The sequence below is a fragment of the Python bivittatus genome, unplaced genomic scaffold, assembly GCF_059951505.1.
Source record: "Python bivittatus isolate LINGU-HERP-01145 unplaced genomic scaffold, Pbiv_v1 ctg000340_np1212, whole genome shotgun sequence".
NCBI lineage: Eukaryota > Metazoa > Chordata > Lepidosauria > Squamata > Pythonidae > Python > Python bivittatus.
The window spans coordinates 31,569,751-31,582,931 of record NW_028277056.1 but is presented as its reverse complement, the minus strand read 5'-3'; the positions used below and the strand labels follow the sequence as shown (position 1 = coordinate 31,582,931).

The window sequence follows — 13,181 nt, the reverse complement described above, 5'->3', positions numbered from 1 at the left end:
CTTTGGCAGCAATTACAGCCTCGAGTCTTTTTTGGTATGATGCGACAAGCTTTGCACACCTGGATTGGGGGATTTTCTGCCATTCTTCTTGCAAATCCTCTCAAGCTCAATCAGGGTGGATGGGGGCCGTTGGTGGACAGCCATTTTCAGGTATCTCCAGAGATGTTCAATAGGGTTCAAGTCAGGGCTTTGGCTGGGCTACTCTAGGACATTCACAGAGTTGTCCCTAAGCCATTCCTGTGTTGTCTTGGGTGTGTGCTTAGGATCATTGTCATGTTGGAAGGTGAACCTTCGGTCCAGTCTGAGGTCCTGAGCACTGTGGAACAGGTTTTCATTGAGGATATCTCTGTACTTTGCTCCATTCAGCTTTCCCTCAACCCTGACCAGTCTCCCAGTCCCTGTTGCTGAAAAACACCCCCACAGCATGACGCTGCCACCACCATGCTTCACTGTTGGGATGGTATTGGGCAGGGGATGAGCAGTGCCTGGTTTCCTCCAGACATAACTTTTAGAATTGAGGCCAAACAGCTCAATCTTGGTTTCATCAGACCAGAGAATCTTGTTCCTCACAGTCTGAGAGTCCTTCAGGTGCTTTTCTGCACTCCAAGTGAGCTTTCATGTGTTTTGCACTGAGGAGAGGCTTCTGTCTAGCCACTCTGCCACAAAGCCCAGATCGGTGGAGGGCTGCAGTGATGGTTGTCCTTCTGGAACTTTGTCCCATCTCCACACAGGATCTCTGGAGCTCAGTCAGAGTAACCATCGGGTTCTTGGTCACCTCTCTTACTATGTCTCTTCTCCCCCGATTGCTCAGTTTGGCCGGGCGACTGGCTCTTGGAAGAGTCCTGGTTGTGCCAAACTTCTTCCATTTGAGAATTATGGAGGCCACTGTGCTTTTGGGAACCTTCAGTGCAGTAGAAAACTTTCTGTAGCCTTCCCCAGATCTGTGCCTTGCAATAATCCTGTCTCTGAGCTCTGCAGGCAGTTCCTTTGACCTCATGGCTTTTGCTCTGGTACAGTATGCATTGTCAGCTGTGAGGCCTTCTATGGAGAGGTGTGTGCCTTTCCAGATCATGTCCAATCAATTTAATTTACTACACGTGGACTCCAATCAGGGTGTAGAAACAGCTCAGCAACAATCAAGAGAAATGGAAGGCACCTGAGCTAAATTTCAAGTGTTGTTGCAAAGGGTCTGAATACTTATGCCAATGTGATATTTCAGTTTTTCCTTTTTAATAAATTTACAGACATTTCTAAAATTCTGTTTTCACTTTGTCATTATGGGGTACTGAGTATAGATTAATGAGAAAAAAAATGTATCTGTAGTATCAGGCTGCAACATAACAAAATTGAAAAAAGTGAAGGAGGTCTGAATACTTTCCGAATGCACTGTATATACTTTATATACTCTGCTACTATGGAGGGGAATAATTATCTACCTATGTGATTATACGTGTGGCTTATTTCTGAGAGTCCTTTGATTGGGATCCACTATTGTGGTTTGAAAAAAAAATTATTGTGATTATGTCTGTTCACATCAATAGATGCCACTTGCTCAGCTGCTGTACTATACTTTCAGAGCTAGCCATACTTACTGCTCTAATCTCCATAATCAGCAGCAATGACTTATTATGGGGCCACAATCCCTGCTCTGATCTTAGTCTGCTGTCACCTGATCGCTGATTTGCTTTCTGAGTGGTATTCTCCACATCAGGTTGGCTGGCATTAATCACAATGTAAATGATTGAACTACTTTGCTTGGCACCATTATGTACAGATGAGGTTTGCTGGCTATCTGTTCCTAAAGTGGGAAATAATAACTGGAGTGGTCCAGAATGGAATTTGATTCACGAGACCAAGTTGAGTGATGTGTAAGCATTATGTACCTTAATCTTGTCAGGATTAGGAGACTTGGCATCCAGGAAACTTCTCCTTTACAGTTGTTTGGTGCTTGAGGGTACGTTCCTACTCCAAACCCAGTGACTAAGAAATCATAGGCCTACCATGCCACTACTCCAGAAGCCATGAATCTGGCTACAAATTATAACCAATGTACAAATATCTCTGCCACAAGATCTAGCTAATTTGTCACTCTTAGGGATCTGGCTTCTGTTGAAACTTCTGGGATATTACATGCCCATATGACTAAAGCACAGGAAAAACAGCTGCAGCCCAGTACTGCAGTTTTGTAGGCTCACTTCGTCACTCTGTTCATCCTTTATTCATCTGAGTCTGTGAACACCTCTCTCCGTTCTCTTGGGACTACTAATTTGGAATTATGCCTATCAGTTCATCATGCTACGCATTGCTAGCCATGCTGGCTGGGGAATTCTGGGAGTTGAAGTTCACACATTTTAAAGTTGACAAGGTTGAGAAACACTGCTTTGGAGAGTAGATACAGCTTGTTCACTACCAAATGAATGCTCTAGGTTTGATGGTTCTGCCCACTCCTCGGTTATCTCTGCAAAGAAGTCTGGAAACAGCATTGACATTTATGCTGGATTCTGTAGAACTTTATGAACTCTTAGGGGTACTAACTGTAAGACTGCTGGGGCCCAACTCCAGTTAAGCATCTTTGCTGAGTATTTAGCATCATTAGGATTATGTCAGCATTAAGCAGGCTCTGATGGAAAGCTGCAAACTGAATGAAGTTATGATCTGAAAGTGGACCTTCTTCTGGATCTGAATTCCATAAGGACTAGATTTCAAACCTGTCTTGTGACCCTCTCCGCCATTCCTCTACAGGAGTCAGGGATTCCTCCTCATTGGTTAAGGCTCCATGGCTGAAAATCTCAAGAATGAGGTTTTGGTCCTCTTCTTGCTTTTTCAGCCCCTCTGCCCCTTTCTGATGCCATTATGATTCTTGCCCATCTTTCTTCTTTTCAAACCTGTTGGATGTCTTATTCTTCTTTTACTACATAAATATGAGGATCACAAGTATGCAGAGGGTGAGGAAGAGTAGCATTCATCTAACAGGATTCTGGAATTAAGGTAACTGCCTCCCCTTTCTTATCACCTGATCTCAGGCAACCTCTGTTCTCCATGAGCTGGTTTAGGATTGTCTATAACTGTGCTTTGCAGACTACCTATTTTGAGGGGCCAGGTAGACTGCCTGGGAATGCCATGTTCTGTGTGGGTAGGCAGGAGATAATGAGGATCTGTACCTTCTCAAATCCCTGAGCTGATATGCTGGAGCTAGCTAGACTAGTTCACAATTCCCTTATTCCTCCACCAGCACTCACCCCCATTCTGCTAATGTACTGCAAAACCCAGTGTCCTTCAGTTTTCCAAGCATCATTTTGTCAACAGAGTAGGGGAAAATCCAACTACTAGTCCTTGTTTTAAATTGGAGAGGTTGGGTGTTGCTATGCTGTCTTTTCCAACCTCTAAGATTAGTCCACCTTCTGCTTTTTCTCTGGAAAACATGGATTATCTGGATCTTTTTCAATTCCAAAATTCTGAAGTATCCAAGTTTATGCAAAAGTATGCAACAGTGCAACCTGAATAAAAATCTGAGGAGTTGACTCTGAACAGTACTAAATTGTTATAGAAGCTTGGTCTAGAAACCAAACAAGCTGCATTTATTGTTATTAACACAAATCTAATTCATCCATCTCCACATCCCCTAGTGCTTCTACAGAAATACAGATTAATTAATTGATATATATCAGTGACAATGAAACATTGTAACATTAGATAATCACATGCTCCAGAATACCCTTTCTCTAGCATCATGTTCTTTATATGCAGAGAACTATTACTCCCATAAGACCAGCAAGTATACCCATATTTGCAGATGGGACATAGTTTTATGGGAGTTCTAGTTCAACACATCTAGAGTCACTAAATTTGAGAAGGCTGTTCCTGAAGGAAACAAACCATTATGTATCATGCATGCAGATTTATATTTGCTGTACCATTTATATATGTTATGAGATTTATACCCAGATAAGCACCCATAGGATTCGTATGGGACAACTTCAGGAATCTTTTGTCTCAAAATAACTACAGAAAAATGTTGATCACATTCACAGAATTTTGTTCATTGCTACAGCGAGTAACTTACACTAACATCTGCATTCTGAAGTCACTGAAGAGAGCAATGTTCACGCTAAGCTTTATCGGCAACCCTCTTGTATGAGAGTGACGGCTAGATATTCTTCCAATCGCATAATACATGCAAGGAGCTACTAGTCTGCAAAGGCACCAGCTAGCCTGTCTACCAGGTCTGGGCGAACCTACAGAATACCACGGGGCTCTGACCTGGACCAGACCATCAAAAACTGCCTGCAAGTTAGGCCATGGTTCGGCTTCTTCGTGAAAAGGTCCCAGCTTAATAGAAGGCGATGAACGGGCATTAAGAGAGCCAGCCTTTGCACGGACTCGCGAGGGTGGGGAGAGATACCCACAGTCGACTACTATCCCTCCACACCCAGCCCTAAGAGCACTCCCACGTCTTAAATTAAATCCTTGTCTAAAAGAAAACGGTTCCGGAAGGGAAATACAGGCGCTGTATGTTTACCTCCGTCAAGCCGCGGTCGCTTCAGCTTCACTTCGTCTCCTTTCCCGTCCGCCATTTTTTCTCCTCCTCCTCCCTCCCGCCCCGTCGCTACTGCGCCGTGAGTATGCGCAGTAGTGTAGTTTAAGTCCTCCCACGATCCGTCCAGGAGAGTAGAGAGGAGGCTAGAGAAGCCGGGATTGGCAACAATGTGCCTCGTTCTTCGTTCCTTCTGCGCTTTTGCTTTGTTTTCTTTTAGAAACCCGTAGCCTTCAGTTGGAAAAGCGGCCGTTAAAGAGCGGCGGCAGTCATTTGAGTTGCTCGATGGTCCCTTGATTGGACATGACATCACCATACAGTGTCTGCCTCAGGCATACACAGGCAAACCGGTTAGGTTCAAGAAATGCTGTTATTTGCAATTATCCTCGAAAAAAGTCTGTTTCATAGTTGAAGAAATTACCAGATAGGAAGTGCTTTAGTACTACAAACCTGATATTGTTGATTAGACTTTTTTTATGTCTGTTTATAATACTTAATATATATACTGTTTTTTACAAAAAGAGTTTGGATCGTCTAAAACTGCTAAATGGCAATATATTCAATTAAAATATGACTGCTATCTGGTTTATGGGTATTAGTTGCATATGAAGTTTCTAAATTATGACTATATTATTAGAAAAAATGGAATTGTAAACTATTTTTTATCAACAATTGCACTAATATAGGACTCACTAGTCATTGGGACCAATTATTGGAATCAATGAAGTAGAATTTTTAAAAAAGTAAAATATTACAGTTTTAAGATGCAATTAATTCAATAAAAGATTATTTCCAAAGCATGTGCAACAAGGGCAGGCTTTCAGCTTCTGTATGTTGTATGTCAGAAGTGACAGTGACTCACAAGTACTGGGCATGCTGTGTAATGACACCATTAATAATTAGCATCATGCAAAAGAGAATTAAAGATGTGAATGTGATGTTAAATTTGTAAGCTACTAAAGTATGAAGAACTGGATTTATAGCATACGGGCAGCAGCTAAAACTGTTTTACTTCAGCAGACTTTAATGTGCCTGGTCAAAAACCATGGACAGAGATGTGCACAGTTTCTGTATATGAACTGACCTTCCACTGATGTCATAGAAAGTCTGAGCAATGATTCTGTATTGCCAAGGTTTAGTTTAAGACTTGAGCTCCACTGTATATAGATAGATCCTTTGTTTTGTCTTAAGATTTTTAGTATTTTGCATTAATTCAATTTTCTACTTTTTATCTTATTACAGTGTAAAATCAAATTAAAACCCATTTTAAAGAATTAATACAAAAATTGAATACCGGGATGACCACATACTTAGATGGTTTTAAAGATGCCAATGAATACTCATTTCCAGTAAAAAGGACTGCTTGTGGACTACCATAGCTGCAAGTTTAGACTCAGCTAGCAGGATTCTTACAACTTTATATATTGATATTAAAAGCAGTAACATTCTGAGACAACTCAAATATTATAGGTTACTTATTTTAAAATTATGCATCTCATTCTACTTGGGTTTGACTCTTGGTTACTTAATGGACATGTTCATGAAATTAGTTTGTCATTGCCTTCTTCCTGAATATTTTTTTAACTTTCCAGTTAAGCCTCAATCCCTGTATTTCCCAATAAATTCCTATTCAAGTACCAAAGATGATCCTGCTTATTTTTTTGTGATTAGTCTAGGGCAGGTATGTACTGCTACAATGAGACAGTAAGGCAAGAGTGCTGAGCACATCAACACACCTGAATATATTATGATTAACATATCAATTATATATTCATGTTTATCATAATGAGTTTTCAGACTGTGTTCTGTGGAACTCTAGGGTTCTGTGAGAATTGATGGGGTTCTGTGAAAAGCAAAGGGAATAAAAATGTTTAATCAAATGCAGCCAGGGGTGTCCATAACACTTTTTCAAAGGTAGAGCAGAAAGGGTGAGGCTTGCCACCTGATATTCAGAAGCCCCACCCCCCAGGAAGTGGTTTGTGCTCATGAGGACTCACTGCTTTGCCTTTTGATCAAGGGTTCCAGGAGATTTTCTTTTTAATTAACAGTTTTGTAACCTGAACAAGTTTGAACCCTGCCTCCACCAACACAGATGACCAAACAGTGATAAAACTCAGATTAGGTCAGGAATCTCATGGGGTAGTGGGGCAAAGCTGCGGGCCTTTTCCCCTCTATTTTCTCTGCACAATATACACATTAACCACAATCTGATCTTCCTACTGCTGTATAAAAAATGTAAGACAGCACTATTAGAAAATAGGCCCAACACAATTAACATTAAGCAAACCAGTTACACAGACACAAAAAACAAAGAGATACTAAATAGGGAAAATCAGCGTGTGTACAACTTTCATTTCTAACTTTTTTTAGATTCTTGCATTCCATGTGATGTGAACAATTTAGCCAATCAATATACATCATGAGTTTGCTTGTATTATGCGTGTATAAAAGTTAATACGTTGGCATCTGTTCCTAGCAACAGCCATTAAGAAGTTAAAATTAAAACTAAAATAACATTTCTCTTTGTCAGTGTATTCTAACTGGATAAAAGGAATAAATTTTCCACACTACCAGCACCTTCCCATTAAGCACTGCCGCCACCACTGCACTTGAATTCAAACATGAATAAATTCAAACATGAACATCTTCCTTTCCCTTAGCTGCAATGATGCCCTGTAGTGACACTTGAATACAAATATATCTTGGACCAAACATAGATCACCCCAAACTGGGAGTTTTGTGCACAGATGTCCATCCATGGAATGTTTTGCACATCCCTATATAAGACCCTTTTATTTCTAGTGACCGCAGGAACATCAAAAGAAGCTAACCTTTTGGAGATGAGATGCTGGGATGGAACAGCCACAATTTGCTATTTTTTTTAATAATTATTAATAGTTTTGCACTTTTATGCTTGATGTGTTTAAAACTGTGGCAAATCACCTTCCCCTTTTAGGTCATTTGTTCAAAAGACAACGTATATGCATTTGTAATATAATTAGATCAAAAACACCATTTAAACATATTTTTAGTAAGTCGCTCTGTATATTCAACAAGTATAACATTTTAGATAATGCCTTAACAATGTAAATAAAGATACAATTGAATATTATCCAGCTTTTTTCTTCTAAAATAAAAAGGTCATATACGCATTTTTTTTTCAAGTTACATTCCTCACATTAATTCCTGAATAAAATCAGAACATTTACAATAATTTGAATTGCTTGTTGTAACGCAAAATTCACAGCAACTTCATATTTCCCTGAATCAAAACTGGGAAACTATCTTTATATAACTTTGCTATGTGAGCCAGTACAATGGGAAGCACAGAAAAATATGTACTGTATCATTAGACTGCGGTCAGTGACAGACCTCAAGCATTAACAACTATTGTTCTTTTTTTTTAATCTGAAACCTGTTTTTCAGCCCCATTGTGTATTACTGAGATTTTCTCAGCAGACAGAGCCAGAAAATGATTTCCTATATGTTTAGAAATATAGCCCACCTATGGTGAAGCTATAACGTGTACTCTTACATTTTATCATTACTGGATTATTTAGTCTGTAGAACTTGAAAGCTTACTGAGAACAAATGCTATTTTACATGAAACTTATACCAATCATAACTGGGTGACTAACACACTACTCTTCCCACAATCCATTCCACAATTGTTTCCTGGAGAGTTCCTCTACCAATTGCCTTTTTTTAAGGGTTCGCTCATAGATCTTTCTATTCTTTTGTGTGTGAATATATTGTTGCAAAGATGGATCTATAAAACCTTCATGCTTTCTTTTTGGAACAAACTCTAGAGCCTCCTTCCAATTTCCAGTATTTTTCAGAGTTACTAAGATCATCATCATTTGATCCAGGGTAAGAACTTTGGCTCCAGTTTTCCAATTGAAGTATCTTTCTAGAGGAAGTTGTGCTGTTGCCAACTTCAAGCGTTTTGCACGAGCAAGAGAGACTCCCTTCCTTATTGTCTTATCAACTAGGGATCCAATTATATAGATTTTATTATGGTCAAATGTTTCCATTACATTGGGAGAATCAGAAGTTAAGTAGACAATCTGATCTCTTGGAAATATTTCAGCATAAGACTTTTCTGTCACTGTCACAAGCAAATTGTCCCATGCATCTCCATAACGCCTGATGAATTCTTTGTGGTATGGACCATCTTCTTTAAGATTACAGTAATATAAATGGAATGGTTCTATAGCTCTACGATTGGCTCCTTCACATTCCATCATCTGTTTCACTGTATTCTGCATTTCTCTCTCTGACATATCATTGTAATCCATGTCAAATACCAGAGGCTGGCCAAAACGCATAGCCTGAACAACTTTCCAATTGTATGTGACATCCATTGAGGAGGTCCAAATGCACCGTAACAATCTATTTGTCAGTGCTGATTCACCCACATTTTCCATTGTTTTTCTAAGTTCCTCTCTTTCTTCCTTTTGTTTTTTCTTTTTTTCTTGTGCAGCATTCTTTTTCATTTCTTTTAAAGCCAAAAAGGCTAAGTACTTATTTCTTGAAGTATTAGAGGGATATTCAATTAATTTCTTTAACTGTTCTTCGGTGATTTTTTCTGGAGCAGCATTACCTAAACGCCTAGACATCTCAATGAATTCCTTAATAGCTACTATATTAGGCTCTTCCTCAGATGATGCCCTTTCAAATGCTTCTTTTTCTAAGCCAGCGAGCACAACAGATTTCCATTCATCTAGATTTATGTTCTCATCAACATTTTTTGAGATATTTTTGTTCAAATAAATCATCATCAATGTTCTACAAGTACTGATTTTGCTGGGCACTGTTAAAAATAACCCATATTTTGTCATTTTTGGTGCAATAAATTTGAAGGCAGATCTTCTAATTATATTCAATAAATGCATGTTGAAAAAGATCAAAATTGATTGTGATGTCCAACAGGTACCTGCAATTATACAGAGAGAGAAAACAGAAGATACCTTATAGAAAAAAAACTGAAATTGTTCCTCATCTTAATTATTATAAACATCAGTAATATAAACTGATTTTATTTATTACATTTTTAATCTACCTAGTTGCTATGATTCTGAATAGATTGAAGAATAATGCACTGATACATAAGGGCTGGAAATAAAAGATTAAGATCAAAGAGAGATGCAAGAGATTTTAAACTGGAAAAAAATAGCCTTTTGGTGACTACCGGCACATTTTTGGAAGGGCTGAGGTCCCCGTTGAACAAGGCAATGATGCAAAGTAGACAGAACTGTGAAGCATACTTTCTTTAAAATAAATACATATATGTATATTAAGCCTATTTTAAAGCTCAGGGCATATTTTTTTGAATTTCTCCTTCTCAAAATGGCAAAAAAAAAACCCTGCTAATGTGTTTGGTTCAGAACGTGACCTAGGAAATGTAGCCAAGGGATTCAGGAGCCATATGAAATACTGGGATTCCTGGTTATCCATTTTAAAGAAAAAGAGGGATATGTGAACGATGTAAAGGGGAATGGGAAATAGCATAGGAATTTTGAAAACACAAATCACAATTGATTTGTTTGTATATGATGAAGGAGTGAGGGTAAGGAGACATTCTGAATGCAAGACATATCATTTTTAGTTCTGTCCAAAGTTGATATTGAGGGAAAATGGATATGGAAGAAAAAGAAAGAAATGAAATAAGCTAGATTGAAAGTAGAATGACTATTTTATGCAGTAGCAGTACTTTGTGAAAAAGTATTAAAAGATTGATCTCACAACAGAATGAACAGAAAGTGCATGTAATGAAAAAGAAATGGAAGCTGTTCATTACATGCACTTTCTGTTCATTCTATTGTGAGATCAATCTTTTAATACTTTAATACTGATTCTCCCAGTGTAATGGAAACATTTGACCATAATAAAATCTATATATGTTTGAAACAGAGAAAAGAACTATGTTACAAAGTGGGGCAGAAGTGTATAGAGTTACACTAAAGAGTAGCATTATAATGATGCTTAGTGGAATGATGAAAGTAAAAGAGGCTGTGTATGAGAAAAAAGGGAATATAAGAATGACAGCTGCAAAAATGATAAAAATGATCTTGATGTGAATAAAATCTTCAAATGTGTATGTGGTTTGCTTATGGAGTGGCTGTATGACTTGTTTAATGTGTGTATGAAGATTACGTATGTCTGATGATTGGCAGAATACCGTTACTGTACAAATGAAGTGGTGGCAAAGTGGCAAAAGCATATACAAAAAACTGGAGGGAAAATTAATTTGTTAAGTGTTAAGGGAATATGTTTGGTAGATTTCTGATTGAAAGAGTATGAGAGATGACAATGAGCAAATTTTGGAAAGGATAGTGCAGCCTCATGCCAGACATGGGATGTGTAGACCTGATTTTTGCCTTCAGCAAATCATTGAGAAATCTATGAATGTGAGGAATAAAGTTTATTGTATAATAGCTTTATACAATATTTAGAAACAGCATACAATAAAGTGAATATGCTTGAACTAAGAAATGTTTTGTGTGAACATGGAATTAAAGCTTGGTTGTCCAATGTGGTAAAAGTAGTATATGTAAAGTATGTGTGAGAACAAATGGAATGCTTAGATAACAGTTCAACACTTACAAGGGAGTAAGATGGGATGTGTGATGTACTTCCAATTACTTTATTTATTGCTAAATATATGAAAAATGCTTGTGATGATGTTACAGTTGTGTATGTTTGAGGTATTTGTAAATGTACATTTTAAATGCAAGCAATCCCATGTGACTGACTGAAATCCTAAATAATTTGCTGGAATGGTTAGATGAACCTTATGATATGCAAAGGCTAGTAGAAAGCAGGATTAGATGTGATTTGTTGCAAGAAATGAATGTTGAAAGAAACAAAAGTATGTAAGAGTATGCTTTAGGCAATTTTGTTATATGGAAGTAGGAGCCGGGAATGTCAGGAGAAATTAGAAAGTAAAGTGAATAAAGTGGAAATGGAGATACTTATATGTATATGATAAAACATAAAGAGATACAGGTATAGTAAAAATGTATTTTATAAAATTTGTTGTTGTTCAGTCGTTAAGTCGTGTCCGACTCTTCGTGACCCCATGAACCATATTGCGCCAGGCCTTCCTGTCCTTCACTTCCTCCCTGAGTTTGCTCAGTTTCATGCTCAATTTTATAAAATTACATTACCTTTTATTTTTAAGTATTTAGTCACTTGCTATATTTGTGGATAGTAACACACCTTTGAAGGTCTCAAGTTCTAGAAAAGAAAAATAGCTTTTAGAAATTTAAAACTAGTTTCTGCATGGTTTCAGTTAAAGCATTAACAGAAAATTTGGTGTTTTGGCCTCAACTAAGATTAACAGTTTTATAAGGAGGTGCTTTCTAAGCTATACAAAAGCTATTTGTCAAATGTAGCTATTAAACAAATTAAAATACACTTGTCATCCTTTATGATTGCCTTTATGATAAAAACAGTGGCAGGAAAGACTTCCATAAAGCAATCGTTCATTTTTAATCACAGAACTCTAGAAAACTGGGCATTGCCCCACTGATGCATCACTATCTCTAGCTCTGTCATCCTGCATAACTTACAACCCTGATTTTTCAGCATTTTCTACTGGATAAGGAGATCACACATAGGAAAAAAAGCTCTGCCAGAAAAATTCCCTTCCCAACACATGGAAGCTAATAAAACCATTGATAGAACATAATGAAAGCAGACAATGAGATGGTTGGTACTCTTCTCCTTACTGTGAAGCATGTCCACTCAAAGAGAACTAATATTTTTCAGTTATGTCTACAAATATTTTCTGATATTAATATTAGAATTGCAATTCTACAGACACATAAAGTCCACACATTATATTACATTATAATATTTATTACTGAGAACTGCCCACAGCCCAGCAGGTCTATTATATTGAACCTAATTATTTTCAGTGAGATACAGTCCACTTGTTAAAGACTTGCCTGGGTTGAGCACAACTGTTGTTGACTACATGGGCATGTAGTTCTCTTGGCAATAATATTCGTTTCCCATTGCCTTCTTCTGTGATTTGTTTTCTTAGTCTAGTCCACAATGCAGATATTTTTGGTGGCTTCTGATCTAAATACTGTACTAAAGCTTGATTCTGATGTGCTTTTCCGAAATCAGCTAAGGTTAGCCAGCTGTAGCACAGGAAGAAATCATACTGAATTCAGTAGAACAGACTTGGAATAGACATACCCAAGTTTCACTGTATACCTAGCTAGAGTCAGAAACTATACAATGTGTTGCTTCATTCACATTTTCCTATTTCATTGACTGACATATTCGGCAACATTAAAACTGTCAGCCATCACCTCCTTCCCATATTTAAAATGGGTATCGTCTACTGAAGAATTTCAAGTGGGATAACAATGTTAATTAGTTTTGCAAAACCAAATTTATTATAGTTAGAGCCCACTTTGTTAGGTGATAAAATGGACTGCATTCATGAGGCTCCATGTTGCTTTAATGAAGAATCTTACTTTTTAATATCTCCCATACTTACCTCTACGCACAACCACGCGCGCACGCCCGATCCGGATTGGGTCCGTCCCTAAACATACCCCACCGGAAACTCCCAGAACTATGACTCTGGCGGATGGTTCCGTCAGAGAAGGCAAGTTCTGTAGCAAACTGC

The 13,181-nt window shown here is 37.9% G+C and overlaps 2 protein-coding genes across 4 annotated transcripts in view; both read right to left on the bottom strand.

Annotated features, from left to right (window-relative positions):
* The window catches only part of PCNP (PEST proteolytic signal containing nuclear protein), a 28,149-nt gene extending 23,549 nt beyond the window's left edge, over positions 1 to 4,600 (bottom strand). The window contains exon 1 of the mRNA XM_007429278.3: positions 4,520 to 4,600. Coding sequence (XP_007429340.1) covers positions 4,520 to 4,574 — 55 coding nt within the window. The 5' untranslated portion in view covers positions 4,575 to 4,600. The remainder of the gene's footprint in view (positions 1 to 4,519) is intronic.
* Positions 4,601 to 6,881: 2,281 nt separating this feature from the next.
* On the bottom strand, positions 6,882 to 13,152 carry TRMT10C (tRNA methyltransferase 10C, mitochondrial RNase P subunit). 3 transcript variants are annotated; one of them, XM_088140823.1, is made up of 4 exons: positions 13,050 to 13,113; positions 12,487 to 12,684; positions 11,704 to 11,773; positions 6,882 to 9,470 (listed from the first exon to the last, which is right to left on the bottom strand). In XM_088140823.1, exon 4 carries the CDS (start codon positions 9,427 to 9,429, stop codon positions 8,176 to 8,178), a length of 1,254 nt encoding a protein of 417 aa, XP_087996949.1. In that variant the 5' UTR covers positions 9,430 to 9,470; positions 11,704 to 11,773; positions 12,487 to 12,684; positions 13,050 to 13,113; the 3' UTR covers positions 6,882 to 8,175. The 3 variants fall into 3 exon arrangements, with proteins under 3 accessions (XP_087996949.1, XP_025023095.1, XP_007429342.1); XM_025167327.2 differs by lacking the exon at positions 12,487 to 12,684 and having other exon boundaries at positions 13,050 to 13,152; XM_007429280.4 differs by lacking the exons at positions 11,704 to 11,773; positions 12,487 to 12,684 and having other exon boundaries at positions 13,050 to 13,108.
* Positions 13,153 to 13,181: the final 29 nt, after the last annotated feature.

Excerpts from the sequence above, each read along its gene's own strand:
- TRMT10C (XM_025167327.2), bottom strand. The coding sequence starts at position 9,429 with ATGCATTTATTGAATATAATTAGAAGATCTGCCTTCAAATTTATTGCA.